Consider the following 15549-nt stretch of genomic DNA (forward strand, 5'->3'; position numbering starts at 1 on the left):
AGGTTTTTATTTTTGGTTTTATTGACCTCTTTCAGAGTGGGCCCTTTTATGCTGAAAGCGGTTTTATTACAACCTTAAGGTTTACTTAAAAACCAAATGGTTTTAATTTTAGTTTTATTCTACAGTTTTAAAGCATCCTTAAAAGACTTAATAAACCCGTTCGGTGCTACTTGGGCACAGGTCCAAAGATGTTCCTTAGGAATTTTCTTTCCCAAACACGTAGTCACTTTTCGTTTGCGTTTGTTATCGTCTACGTTTCGCTGCCATACATCAATACGGGTCGTATGATTGTTTTATATAGTTGTATCTCTGTACGTTATGTTTTATTTCAATTTTATAAGGCTTTGAAGGTCATAAAGACATCTGTTGTATCATATTGTTTATTTTTTGTGATAAGGTTATCAGCTACTATAAGGTTATTACGTTTTCTCTCTTTCTCTAAGTTTTCTCTTTTTTGATATGTATAACTTTTCCATTTTGTCTTTTAACACAGTGTTATAATTTTATCGATATCAGGACTTCTCCTAAACTTTAGTTTTCTCTATCTTTACGGTATTGTACCTATGTTCGTAGATTTGATTAATACGTAGTTTTCAGTTCCCCCTTTTACGCTTGGGATATAATTAAGTTACATAAAGGACTTATTTCCGCGAAAACAAAATAATCGATCTCCTAAACTTATTCTCGGATTGAGATTTTGTTATTGCCGTGTTCGTGACGTAAATGCCAGAAACTAAATTAACCTGACAAAAGAATATTTTAATATTGGAGGAAAAACAGGAATATCTTTATTAAGATGTCATTGAAATGTCCAAAACAATAGATTTCCATCGGAGGAAAAGGCGTTTCCGATCGCTTATTGCTGACTATTTAAAAAGCTTCAGGAAACCTGAGGATTCAGTTTAGAGTATTCTTTTCTACTCGTCGTGTTTTAAGTGCATATTGCAAAGATGAGGTAGGAAGTGTTTTATTTTAATATTTTTTGTGTATCTTGGGTAATCAATGCTTCTTTTATATATTTTTTATATTCATGTATGTTCTGCACAAAATATTACTAACTTTTTTATATATTTAGTAAAACTCCAGCAGGAATTTTATGATCATTGCTATCAATAAACAAGCTATCTTATAATATTACAATAAACTTATCTAAGGTCCTATTTACCAATAATCCTTAGGTTCTAATACATAACAACACTAGGTACTAGAGAAATATCGAAACCCTAAGTTAAAAGTTCCTTTACTACAGGACCTTTTAATAAAGGACAAATACAGGATATGTCAATGAGAGTTATCGGAAACACAGTTTTAAAAGGAATCTCTTATTTTGACAAATTAATGACACATTAAATATTTTTGTAAATATAAAAATATCTTATAAAATTCTATTTGTTGATAAGAACATAAATATAAGTGAAGTTAGACGCCTTTCTTTTCTTGTTTCTTCACATAATTTGACAAATTTGTCACATTTTTGACACGTTACGTCAAAATAAAGGATCCTTTATTAAAAGATTTTTGTCCTCTAAGAGAGATATCGAAACCGTCGTTTGGTAATAAAAGATCCTTTATTTTGACACTTTTGACATATAAGCATGGTTATTTATGTCAAAATAAAGTATCTTTTATTAAAGGACGATGTTAAATAGGGTTTCGATATCTCTCTATTAGAGAGATATCGTCCTTTAATAAAAGATCCTTTATTTTGACATAAATAACCATGCTTATATGTCAAAAGTGTCAAAATAAAGGATCTTTTATTACCAAACGACGGTTTCGATATCTCTCTTAGAGGACAAAAATCTTTTAATAAAGGATCCTTTATTTTGACGTAACGTGTCAAAAATGTGACAAATTTGTCAAATTATGTGAAGAAACAAGAAAAGAAAGGTGTCTAACTTCACTTATATTTATGTTTTTATCAACAAATAGAATTTTATAAGATATTTTTATATTTACAAAAATATTTAATGTGTCATTAATTTGTCAAAATAAGAGATTCCTTTTAAAAATGTGTCATTTGTCAAAATAAGAGATTCCTTTAAAACTGCGTTTCCGATAACTCTCATTAGACATGTCCTGTATTTGTCCTATTAAAAGATCCTGTAATAAAGGAACTTTTAACTTAGAGTTTCGATATCTCTCGGATATCTCTCTGTAGCTTTTAGTGCGGTTAGCCGCACTTTGTTCTGCTTTTTCACTTATCGCACCTACTCAAACGTCCTCGTTCTCTTAAGTCTTCTTATCTGATTAGTGTTGTCTAGGAGTTTAATGGCCCCGACATTCAAATGGTAAGTTCAGAGAAATAAGGGAAAAAAATATCCTGTTGGTGACACAACCCCCTCCAGGCCGAAACCAAATTTTTTGAGTAGTATGGACATCTATAATAATAACCTATATGTTTCCTGCAGCCGATTTTGATGATATACATAGTTATAAACAAATGAAGATCAAAAAACGGTAAATTTTCGATTTTTTCGTCTATAACCAAAAAGTTAAGTATTTTAAACAAATTTAAAAGTGAGAAACTCATAAATCGTATAAAAGACTTCAATATGGCGTTCGCTGAATATGTCGGGTTGCTTAGAAAATTGCAAAATAAATCATAAATTTTGAGTTTTTATAAATATTCATAACTTATGTAAACATTAACTTAGAACGTTCTTATTCTATGGAATGCTGAGACTTCTGGTGCTTAAATGATACCCTAAATTTCAAAGCAATTGGCAAATAGTTTAAAAGGTATTTAATTTGTTTATCCCAAATTAATTTTTTTTACCACGCTATAAGTCAGAAGATGATGAAGCTACAGTAATACTTTGGATAGTCTATGGAAGAAGGAAATTTACAGTATTAATTTAATTAAAAAAATGACAAAAAATAATTCTAAATACTGCAAAATTATTTTGCAAAAACATGTGAATTAAGAAAAGGGGGGGGCTAACTTCGTCCCTAATTGTCCTAGGACAATTTTTTTCTTTCTAAATGTGTATAAAAATTCAGTCTTTCCAAATATGAAAAAATAATTTTTCTACGGGTAACGGTTCAAAAGTTATTCTAATTGTTTATAAGTAAGCAAAAAATCGACGTGGTTTTGAAAAATAATTTTACACTGTTTAAATTTACTTTTTGTCATTTTTTTAATTAAGTCAATAGTATAAATGTTCTTCTTCCATAAACTGTCAGAAGTGTTACTGTAACCTCATAATTTTCTGACCTATAGTGCTGCAAAAAAATGAATTTGTGATAAACAAATTAAATAACTTTTAAACTATTTGACCAATTGCTTTGAAATTTAAAATATAATTTAAGCACCAGAAGTCTCAGCAATTCGTGTAATAAGAAGGTTCTAAGTTAATTTTTACATAAGTTATGAATATTTATAAAAACTCAAAATTTATTATTTATTTTACAATTTTCTAAGCAACCAATAAGGATAGACATATTCAGCGAACACCATATTTAAATTTTTTAGATGATTTGTGAGTTTCTTACTCTCAAATTTGTTTAAAATGCTTAATTTTTTGGTTATAGACGAAAAAAGCGAAAATTTACCATTTTTTGATCTTCATTTGTTTATAACTAAGTATATCATCAAAATCGGCTGCAGGAAACATAAGGGTTATTAATATAGATGTCCATACTACTCAAAAAATTTGGTTTCGGCCTGGAGGGGGATGTGTCACGAGAAAAATCCTTATTTCCCTGGACAAGGTTGGAGATCCTTTGTTCACGACTTTTTTTTCTTTCACACACACACACACACACACACACACACACACACACACACACACACACACACACACACACACACACACACACACACACACACACACACACACACACACACACACACACACACACACACACACACACACACACACACACACACACACACACACACACACACACACACACACACACACACACACACACACACACACACACACACACACACACACACACACACACACACACACACACACACACACACACACACACACACACACACACACACACACACACACACACACACACACACACACACACACACACACACACACACACACACACACACACACACACACACACACACACACACACACACACACACACACACACACACACACACACACACACACACAGAACTTTCACAGTTTTTGAAGTACCAGGAAGCGTTGACGATGTCTTTAACACTTTGTTCTGATATCGTTGTATAATTTGGATGTTAGTTTCTTTTGTAAAAGCCCCATCACTGTGGAGCTGAGAATAAGAGCCTTAAGATGCTACGTGTTCTCGACTTTGTTGTATAAAATGGAAAGCTGGACACTGAAAGTAGGTAACACAAAGAAGCTAGGAGGATTTGAGATGTGGTGCTATAGAAGGATTTTGAAAATACCATGGATCCAACGAGTTACGAATGCAGAGGTGCTTAGAAGGCTACAAAAGGATTGCGAGGTGATAATGAACATCAAAACAAGAAAGCTGGAATATTTGGGCCACATTACTAGAGGTGCGAAATATGAGATATTACGGCTCATAATGCAGGGCACAATTAAGGGAAAAAGATCCATAGGTAGAAGAAGAATGTCCTGGCTGAGAAACTTAAGAGAGTGGTATAGTTGCAGCTCAGTAGATCTTTTCAGAGCAGCCGCCAATAAGGTACGGATAGCTGTGATGATAGCCAACCTCCGATAGGAGAAGGAGCTACAAGAAGAAGAACATCACTGTATCCTATATGTTCATATCGGTTTATATCGTTGGATAAGGACATCCTTATACAATAACAATTTGTTGTAAGTAGAAAGATTGGATTTTTTTCCATCAACCAGTATATCTTTCTGAACTTAATTTCTAATTCTTCCTTTCCTTCTTAATGTGCGCTTTCCAGCGTAGCTTTGAATCTAATATCATACTTAAATATTTTGCCGTATATGCAAAGGTATTTGGTTTATATTTATACTGACTGGAATAGGTTGTTCTCTTTTGTTAGTGAAATTGACATGAACAGATTTTGTTTCATTCAATTTGATATGACATCGCCTGGTCCAGATGTAAATTTGTTCAACAATGTCGCAATTGTGCTAGAATCTAATGATGGTCTATCGCTGGTATAGAGCAGGAGCCTATTGCACTGGTCCCAGGACACTTCCTTGTGGAATTCCAGCTTTAACTTGTCTTAATTCTGAATAGGTATGCTTCCTCATTTTTAACTCGAGAGTATTTGTCGGATATATATATATTAATATATGATTCTAGTAGTTGAGAATATTGTTTTGGTAAGTAGCATCTCATTTTATGATATAATCCGTCATGTCACACTTTGTCAAAAGCCTGCGATACATCGAGAAAAATTCCAGATCACTTTCCACGAATTTTCTTTCTTCTAGAGCTTTTTCTACTATATCTCTATGCACCTGATCTATCGTTGAGTGGTTTCTCTAAAACCAAACTTCTTCTTTAAGTGCCATCTCCGCGAGGAAGGTTGGCAATCATCATGGTTATTTTGACCTTCCAGGGAGCTGCTTTGAACAGTTGCCTTGAGCTGCAACCAAACCATTCTCCCAGGTTCTTCAACCAGGAAATGCATCTCCTTCCTACGCTTCTCCTGATGATTACCAACCTAGACTTATAATTATAATTACATTTTTTCTTCTATAATCGGTTTAAGTGTCTCCAATCGCTTATTTCTGATTATTTAAAGCCAAAAAGTTTATGTACAAAACCATTGTAATGCAACTGTGTGTTCTAGTAGGTACTGTAAATTACCTTTGCCAGTGAAATACAATCTCGAGACATTTAAATTTCAATAAAATAAATACGTGACGCAAAAAAATCATATTTTTAATAGTAATCAAATTTCTGTTCATAGGTGCGTCTCCAAAAAATCAAATAACAGAATACTTTTACCTCTTCTGTTCTGCTACGTAACCGCCTCTCTGGTACAAGGATTCCCTGGAGAAGACTACAGATACATTGAGCGAGATGTAAGTAAGATTTACTATATTTTTCATTACAATCGTGATTAATTACCAATAAATATAGTAGTATTCAATCGTTCCTTTCAATGCTTTCGTCCAGTTCTCTAAATTTCTGTTTTGACACTGTTTCTGCAACACAAACTCTTTCTTTTTGGTAAATTCTTTTATAGTTTTGAACCTTGTGTTCACTGAGTAGGTAATCAGTAAAATCAGAGAAAATCTCAACTTATTACGTTCAAAAGTGGACAAAAATCAAGTGGTTGATGTTGAAAGATGAAAAAGAAGATCTATTCAGAGCAATAATAGTAGAAAAAAATGTGTTGGAACATGAAAGCAAGCCATAGTATAATTTGGAGGGATGTAGCTAGTATCATTAGAGACACTGCGCTATTAAAATACTTGAAAAAATTGAGGAAAGAAGTTTGAGAATAATGAGACTTTGTGGTGGTCAAACGAAGTACAAGAAAAAATAAAAGAGAAGAGAACATATAAACAGTGGCAAGAAAATAGGTCAGAAGCTGATCTTCAAAACTACACAGTCGTCAAAAGGGAAGCGAAAGTAGCATTAGCAAAAGCTAAAACAGAAGCGTGTATAAATCTATACGATCAACATGATACTAGGGCAGGCGAAACAAATATAATATTATATAAAATAACCAAACATAGGGCAAAGAAAGACAAAGCTTTTGTTCAAACTAGAATTATCCGACATGAAAGTAACAAAATAGAAATTCGCGAAAAGGATATCAAAAAGAGATGGAAACATTACTTTGACAGTTTATTAAATGAACAATTTTACATAACATTAGTTGAGTTAACGAAGACAGTAACAGCAATGGTCACCAAAATAACAAACGCCAAAGTGGTTCAAGCTGTTCATAAAATAAAGAAAGGTCAATCAGTTGGACCAGATGATATTCTTGGGGAAATGTGAAGAACATTAAGAGTGACAGAAAAAGGTTGGCTAACAGCTTTATTTAATTGAATTGTCGAAGTTGGGCACAGCAGGAAGATGAAGAAGCAGTATATTAGTACCTGTGTACAAAAACAAGGGAGATATACAATATTTTAAAACTACAGTGCCATAAAACTACTAAGTCACACCATGAAAATATAGAAGAGAATAATTTATAGACGGATACGTGAAGAGGAAGAGACTCAAATATCTGATAATCAGTTTGGCTTTATGCAAGGCAGGTCAATAACAGACGCAATTTTGATTATAAGGTAGTTGATGAAAAAATATATGAATAAAGAAATAAACACTCATATGGTATTCATTGATTTTGACAAATTATATGATAGCGTTCCTCGAGAGACTCTGTGGTGAGCACGCAATGGGAAATGATTCCTTGGTGAATATAAAAAGATTGTAAAAGACACGTATGAAGGAATAACAGCTAATTTTAAAAGTATGGGAAAGACTCATAAATTTCATGTGGAAATGGGATAGCACCAAGGCTCGGTACTTAGTCCTTATTTATTCTCGTTAGTTTTGGATCAGATTACCGGCAACTACAGCCTAGCAGTTGCTGGTGCTTATTGTATGATGGCTTTATGTTGTTGAAATTAGGGTTGGATGGTTACCAGTCTCCTCCGCGGAGATGGTACGTAAACAAGAAGACTCCTAAATTTTGCTCACTGTTCTTCTATTTCTTCCTGTGTTCGTATTATCATATAATAATTTTCTTTGATCTACAAAGTTGTCAAAATTACTTTTTTTATTTATCACATATAATTTTTTCTTAGTTGGCTAGTCCAGGTGCCCACCAGCTAGCCAGTTGGTTAGCTTCCCAGCTACGGCCCAAAGAAATCATCCCCGTCGAAGTTCCCGTCATCCCCTACCGGTTACCACTGCAAGGCAAAAGAAACTCAGAAGTTACCAACGCCATTATCGGATCAGAAGAAAGCCAGAAGATGTACCGCGAAGGCCGCTAGATCAGGAATCAGGAATCGATGTCGGAACAGTTCTCTGTACTTCAATATTGCAGATTACATTTTGTTTTGTGTATTTTAGAATATTAAATAATTAATATATTGACTATTTTAAAACGTGTTTAGAATCAGAATAAGGTGCTTCGTATGGTTTTTTAGACAGCAGGCTAAAAAATATTGGAATTACTGTATCAGTTCTTTATCTTTGGTTAATCATCATCATCATCATTAGCCATTTCGAGCGCACTGCTGAGCATAGACCTCCCGTAAATAATTCCATTGCATCTGATGTTGGGCACCCTAAATCCAGTTGTACTTGATGCGTCCGACCACTTTATTGAAGATCTCCTCGATTACGATGAGCATCGTGTCTAGGTCTTCGTTCTAAAAATTTTTTGGTCCATTTTCCATCTTTGAATCTGGAAACATGTCTTTTATCTGCGTCCGTGACACCAGAACTATTTTATTAGAAACTCTATCTCTGAAGGATATATTTAACATTGACCTCTCCATTGCTCTCTGTGCCACTGGTTTTTTGTTGATTACTTTACTAGTAAGGGTCAATATTTCTGCTCCATTCATTAGAACTGGACTACACACTGATTAAAGACCTTCCTTTTCAAGCACATGGGAATTTCTGATCTAAAGACTTTCCTCAGTTTTCCGTAAGATCCTGTACACATGAAGGTGTTAGACGTCGCGTTTCCCTAACGCTGCGTTTCAAGTTACCAAGGAACAAATAGTATCGTACACATGCAAGCGCGCGTCTAACAGATAAACCGTGACATTAAGCGCTGTCATGTGTACGGTAGTACCATAAGTTCCCTATGTAAGGGTACGAACATGCCGAAGATACATAAATGAGCGCGGTGTAGGTCGCGATCGCGGTCGAGGTTTACATCGATGACGGGAAGAACATACCGAAGATACCTTCCTGTCAGTGTTCTTTGCGATTACCAGCAGGATCGCGATGTAAAACAAACTATTTTGTTTTGACGTCGACATCGCTGTAAACCGCGATAATAGGTCGCGAGTGTGAACGGGTGACACATCCTTGGTATGTGCAATCTCATAAAAAAATAAAAAAATATAAATTTTTTTTTTTAAAAACGCTTTTCTTTAGTTATGAGTGCCTAAAAAGTAAAAATATAAAAAATCAACCAAAAAGCAAAAAATAAAAAAAATTGAAAAAATCCAACACATTCGTTAAAGAAAAGCGTGGCGCGTCTTCATCGAATAAACGGTTTTCGCCCCACGCTTTTCTTTAACGAATGTGTTAGATTTTTTCAATTTTTTTATTTTTTGCTTTTTAGTTGATTTTTTATATTTTTAATTTTAGGCACTCATAACTAAAGAAAAGCGGTCTTAAAATTTTTTTTTATATTTTTTTATTTTTTACTTTTTAGTCTTACACTTTTCAATTTCAAACATTAAAATATATCGTCATGTTTATTAAAATATGTATAACACATATGATGTAGGTACAAACATGAAAAGTAGGCGGACTCGGCAAAAAATTTGAAACTTTGGTGCATAACGTAAACAATTAACGTAAAAAGTGAAATTATGTATAGTTCATATAACTAGCTACAATCTGTAAAAGATTCAAGTTTCTTCATTGTAAAAAACAAGAGATTTTAATCATTTTCCGTTAAAATCGTTTTTTTATTTAGACAATTAATAAACATAAACAATTTTTTATTGATTATTCGTGTATTGTTTCCTCGAATGCATATGTCTGCAGATTTTTAGTCATTTACATTGAAGAAAAGGCAGTCAAATTAACGTCCAAAGATTTAACCCAAACGATTGAACTAAAGAAAAGCGTTTAATTAATACGCCAAAACGAATGCGTTAATGTTAATTGTAGCACAAAACCTCTCTACCGGTGGTTTTTCTAAGACTACGATAAAAACAGGAATTTTTTTAATTCGAGGTTTGGTTGAACGATGGCTTAGTGTAAAAACCTCGTATCTCATTGTACAGAAAATTTTACATGAGTGACTTTAAACTGAATTTCTGCATACTCTAACCCAAAATATATATATGAAAAATGTATATGTAATGATCTAAACATACTCAGAATCAAAAATATGTAAACACAGTTTTTTTGTTTTAAGTTATAGTATGCAGAAATTAAGTTTAAAGTCTATCCTGTAAAATTTTCTGTGAAATGACATACGTGGTTTTCACTCAAAGCTATCGTTTTGTTTCGTATCATATTGAAATTTGACACGAATAATAGGGGAGCAAAGTATGCTAAATTTGCAGTCACTAGAGCGTTATGGGGACCTATTGGGTTGTGATTATTAGGTCCTAAAACCAAAAAAAAGTTAAGTAAAATTTTCCATTTTAGTGGGAACTTTCCACTTTCTAATTTAATTTTCCATTTCCAACAATCGTTTTTTCCGATTATAGCGCAATCTATCCATAGCTTGAAAAAATGTCTCGAATAAAAGTTGCGTATTTTTACGTAAAGAATCCAAATCTGCAATAACAATTTGTGGCCTCCATTTAACATTTTAAAGTAACCTTCAACCCCACCTTCGTGGGAGGTCATGTTTGATACCATTCGATAGATTTTTCAAAAACATAATGAAATTATAAGTATTTTGCAGTTTTTCGATCTGATGTTTAGATATTTTTCGAAATATCGCGGGTTTGAATTTAAAATTTTAAATTTACCCCATGTTTGGTACCATTCAATCGATTTTTGAAAAATATTGAAGAGGTATTTTTTAGTTTTTCGATCTGACGTTCATTTCGCGAAATATTCGCTTTTTTGTGAAACTTTTGATTCATGCATTTCCTTACGCCCCGCTCCAATCGTCAGATTTTTTAAATATACAGTATTTTGTATGTACTTCTTACCTTATCTTAATCTGACAATTGCGAGTATTTTTAAGGATAGATTTTTTTTCGGGCCCCCCATAACGAACTTCCCTGTGTTAAGAGCCAATATATGGCAGAGGTACATCTGCAGGGTACCAGGTTTCTCCCCATATGATAATCTGACGCGCTCAAGTAACTGCAAAAATCCCCGCTTGGGCTCCGCTACCATAAGCGCCGATTTTTATATAAACAAATATGAGCGTTCAAAATTTGAAACTTCATTGTTTATCTATGAAGCATAACGTAAACAATTAACAGAAAAAGTGGAAATTATGTATAGTTCATATCATTAGCTACAAAAGGTAAAAGTTTCAATTTTCTACATTGTAAAAAACAAGCGAATTTAAGCATTTCCCATTAAAATCGTTTTTTTTTATTTAAACAATTAATTAACATAAAAAATATTTTTTATTGACTATTCGTGTATTGTTCCCGCGAATACATATGTCTGCAAATTTTCATTCATTTGCATTGAAGAAAAGGCAGTCAAATTAACGTCTAAAGATTTGATGCAAACTATTGAACTAAATAAAAGCAGTGGCGGCTCGTATAACTTTAGGAAGGTAGTGCCAGAATCCGGGCAGCTGCCTAAATTTTTAGTGACGGTTTCACGATATTGTTAAAAAGGATATAAAATAGAAATTAAAAAAAAATAGGTGCAGATATTTTTATCTTATATTACTATTTTTGGGATGCCAAGAAATTGACCAAAATTTATCAAAACAGTTCCGTAAATTAAGTAATTAACAATAAAAAAACTCAACTTACCACCAGTATTTACTGCTGATGTACTTTTTTTTTTCATCACTAGGTGGGGAATCTGCAAACATACGTCGGAAGTAAACATTTCCAACAGTGCTGGGTTCCTGAGCTGAAACCTCATCAGTGTCACGTCGACCAGTTTGGCCCTAAATCGGACCTCCCTGCCCTCCGTAACTCCGATGTAGCCGGGACCAGCTAAACCCCACCCCTCTCATACTAGGGCATCAGGGTGGAATCGCCCGTTAGGGCATGATTTCTCCCCGATGTCCTTCTTTTGCCCGATTCTCAATCGCTCGTCATCACGCATCAGCTTCCGTCTCTCGCACTCATCCGACCACCACGTCCTTTAATCCTATGCTGTCAATCTTTCATTCTTCCTACCACTGCTGATGTACTTGAAGTTTGTTGTTACGATTTGGTCTCTAGAGCCTATTTAGAAAATTATAAAAATAACACTATTCTATTATTTACACACACGCACAAAGTTATTTAATATCGCTGTTAAAGTTTACGATATGTGAAGTCCATCCTTCTTTCTTTTTTGGTGACAAAGTTTTCAATTACTTTATTATTAAAATTGTCAATGCCATTTACAAAATGTCTTTCTGCAGACAGCATACCTAAATCACTTAGTCGTTCTTCCTTCATGGTATTTCTGAGGAATGTCTTAATTCGTTTTAGCATTGAAAAGCAACGTTCTGCTTCAGATGTTGACATGGGAATGGTTATTAATATACTTAAAAGTTTAACAGTTTCTTCAAATGTACATTTTAAACCTTCATCATTTAATAAAACTGATAACGAAACAGCCCCAGAGGTAGTACTTAATTCGTCTCGCTGATACAATACTTGTAATTAAGTTTTAAGCCGAGTTTTGTTTAAAAATAAAAATTGTGTGCATGTTTCATTAAGAAATGATTCGGGGAACTTATCCTTATAAGCAGAAAACTTCTTTGACATAAATAAATGAGAAGCAACTAAATGTCCAGAGAAGGTAAACCTTGTTTCACTGGCGAAGCGTCCATGTAACCACTGTTACCATTGGTAACAGTTAAAAATCTTGCAAATAAATATTTTATGACGATGAATAATTCCATTTACCAATATTTTTACCAATAGAAATATATTATATTATGTGTTAGTAGTACCTAATTCAGTAAATAGCCAACTACTCGTAGACACACGAAAATATTGGCGAGTTTATGTGACTCAGTTGCACTTTATTATATTTTGTTACCAGTCTCATTTGTGGTTACAATGGTTATATCCTCGCTGTCGCTCGGGACCGGCTAGTGTCTGAAAATTTTGAAGGAGCGACGGCGCTGAGCGTACTGTGTATATCAGTAGCCCTGTTACCAGATTTCAATTTGGTTACAGTACCTATAAAAAGTGTGCGTGCATTTAACCATGGATGAGTGTCGCTGCGTAATCGATCAACTACTTGAAAAGTAATTCTCCTTGTATAATTTTGAAGAAAAAAATGAGATAATTGAAAATGAAAGACCTATTTTAAACAATTTAAAAAGGAATCAAAAAAGTAGTTCGATATTTTAAATTTAGTTTGTACAGTGAAAATCCTTGAAAATGTATACCCAATTTGATTCAGTTTGGCAAAACAAAAATCGAAAGTTCTCTTAACCAAGCTTTTAAAGCAAATATTGCTAAACATAATGAGTTTGTTAAAAAAATAGATAGGTATATCCTTAGCACACTTATAATAGATACCGTATGTTTTTTGGCCAAACAAGAATTAACGGTTCGTGGTCATTTTGAGGGCGACGACTCTGACAATGGAGGCAATTACAGGGAATTGTTAACATTAATTGCCAAAAAAGATCAAAAATTTTGCCAAAATCTAGAAACATCAACTGTTTTTTCGAGAGTTTCAAGTGATATACAAAATGATATTATTGAAGCTACCTATATATACATTTTGCAATATCTTCATTTTTTTAAATAAGATTTTTTGCATCTGGTTTTGGTAACACTTTAGAAAAAGTCACGCGTCGCCACTGCCTTGTTTTTATTCGCAACAAAACTGCATCGCATATCTCGTCACCTCCAAACAAAACGCATACAAAACAGAACAGTTTATTAGTTTGTTCGCAACCACACAACCAGCTATTTTTATCATAAATAGTTTTATTAAACTTACGACAGCGAAGTTTTTGTCCATTTCCACTTTGTTTTTCAATTTTTAAATCGGGTAAAGGCCGACCGAGTTCTTTATTTTGAAGTTTTTTTTTTCTAACGAAAAACCACCAAAAGAGTTTTTTAATATACTAATTTGATTCATTGTCAATAAATAAATTAAACGTAGAAAATAATCAAAATATTATTTATATACCTACGACACCCACGACCACGACGCACTAATAATTACAAATTAAAAAATATAGTAGAGTATAAACACAAATATACAATACAGTAGTAGATAATAAACACAATAGCGTCAAGCGAACGCGTAAAGAAACTAGAAATAGATCTAAAATATTGTATCTTAAGATCTACTTTTCGAGATTTCGAGCCTGGCACGGAGAGTCCAATACGTATATTAAAAGTGCAATACCGCTCTATCTCTGTCACTTACATAGGATGCTCATACAATCTTTCTCTTTTCTGGCGTGCCACTATACCTTTCGGCACCGGGATTTTCATGATCTTCATCCCTTATCCGGTCAGCTGTGGGTGGCCAGAGTCGGTGGTTAGATGTGCATTGCGCTACACAGAAATAATCACAAAAAAAATTAACAGGCATTAAGATGTTTTTAAGATAAAAAATATGTTTCTGCATAGTTAGCAAGGTAGTGCCATGGCTCTATGGCACTACCTCACGGGCCGCCACTGGATAAAAGCGTTTAATGAAGGTTTGTTTTGACATCGATGTAGCGCCCGCGATCGCGACCTACACCGCGCACATCCATGTATCTTCGGCATGTTCGTACCCTTAGACCTATTCTCCGGTTTAACTCTATTGTTTGATTAACTATTCCTAATTTAATCTCGTGGCCCAGATATGGGATATTTGGTTAATATATTAACAAAAATATATATTTTATGCACATCAGAATCTAGGAAACAACTTAATACGTAAATGTTTAATTATTTTAATTTAGATCTTTTGTGTTTTTGTTGTCACTTTGACTGCCTTTCCAAAATAGTACCTACTTATCGATGGTCTAGCGTACAAAGGTGCTAAGTGTCAATTATGGTCAAAACGTGTTATTTGGCACACCTAAACCGCCTAAGACATTATTATCTTGCAAACACATGTGGTAAGTAAAATATGTACATATTTTTTTTTTCTAGCGCCATCTTTCAAAAGGAATAAGTACTACGCACCTGCAGGTTTCTACAACTTATGTGTCAAGTGCACTTAGAACATTTGTACTACTAATCGAAATTCGTAAAACTTTCAGAGTTAATTACTTAACACATTTGTGCTACACCAAACACAATTAAAAGTCAGGTTAGATTACGTCAAATTTGTCGGTAAACGTTAAGAAAAATAGTGGTCTTGATTGTTAGCAGTTTAATTAGTGATAATGAGTTCCAGAACCATTCGCATATTAAAAAATGCTCTTGAAAATTAATGTGGAACCCAGAAGTAATGCAAGATAAATAACATGCTTAAATAACATAACCCTAGTGCAGAGATAGGTACTTGCCTTTTGAAATACCTCAAAAGCTTACCTGATACCGTTTGCCACGTTGCATCATTTTCAAATACCTGTAGCGGCCAAAACAGAAATAAAAATGTTGCGGCCGCAATGTTATATGCAGTTATATGTTGTCACATCAACCACCTACAAATTGTTGATCTGAAGTTCATGGAGTCGGACATTCCTATTTGGAGGCCGACTCAATGCATACCACGATTGAACGAGCTAAGCCCCATAAAAAAATTTACTCAACTCGCGAGTGGTGTCTGCTAGTTTCGGCCTCTAGAATAAGACCAAGACAATACATTGTGGAAAAC

At 33.8% G+C, this 15549-nt stretch overlaps 1 protein-coding gene across 1 annotated transcript; it reads left to right on the forward strand.

Moving 5' to 3' along the window:
• The first annotated feature begins 529 nt into the window (after window positions 1-529).
• LOC114327419 (uncharacterized) lies at window positions 530-8033 on the forward strand. The gene is made up of 3 exons (XM_028276032.2): window positions 530-955; window positions 5873-5987; window positions 7731-8033. Exons 1-3 carry the CDS (start codon window positions 951-953, stop codon window positions 7917-7919), a joined length of 309 nt encoding a protein of 102 aa, XP_028131833.2. The 5' UTR covers window positions 530-950; the 3' UTR covers window positions 7920-8033.
• The last annotated feature ends 7516 nt before the right edge of the window (window positions 8034-15549 follow it).

Source organism: Diabrotica virgifera, chromosome 2 (assembly GCF_917563875.1).
Source record: "Diabrotica virgifera virgifera chromosome 2, PGI_DIABVI_V3a".
In the NCBI taxonomy this organism is placed as follows: domain Eukaryota; kingdom Metazoa; phylum Arthropoda; class Insecta; order Coleoptera; family Chrysomelidae; genus Diabrotica; species Diabrotica virgifera.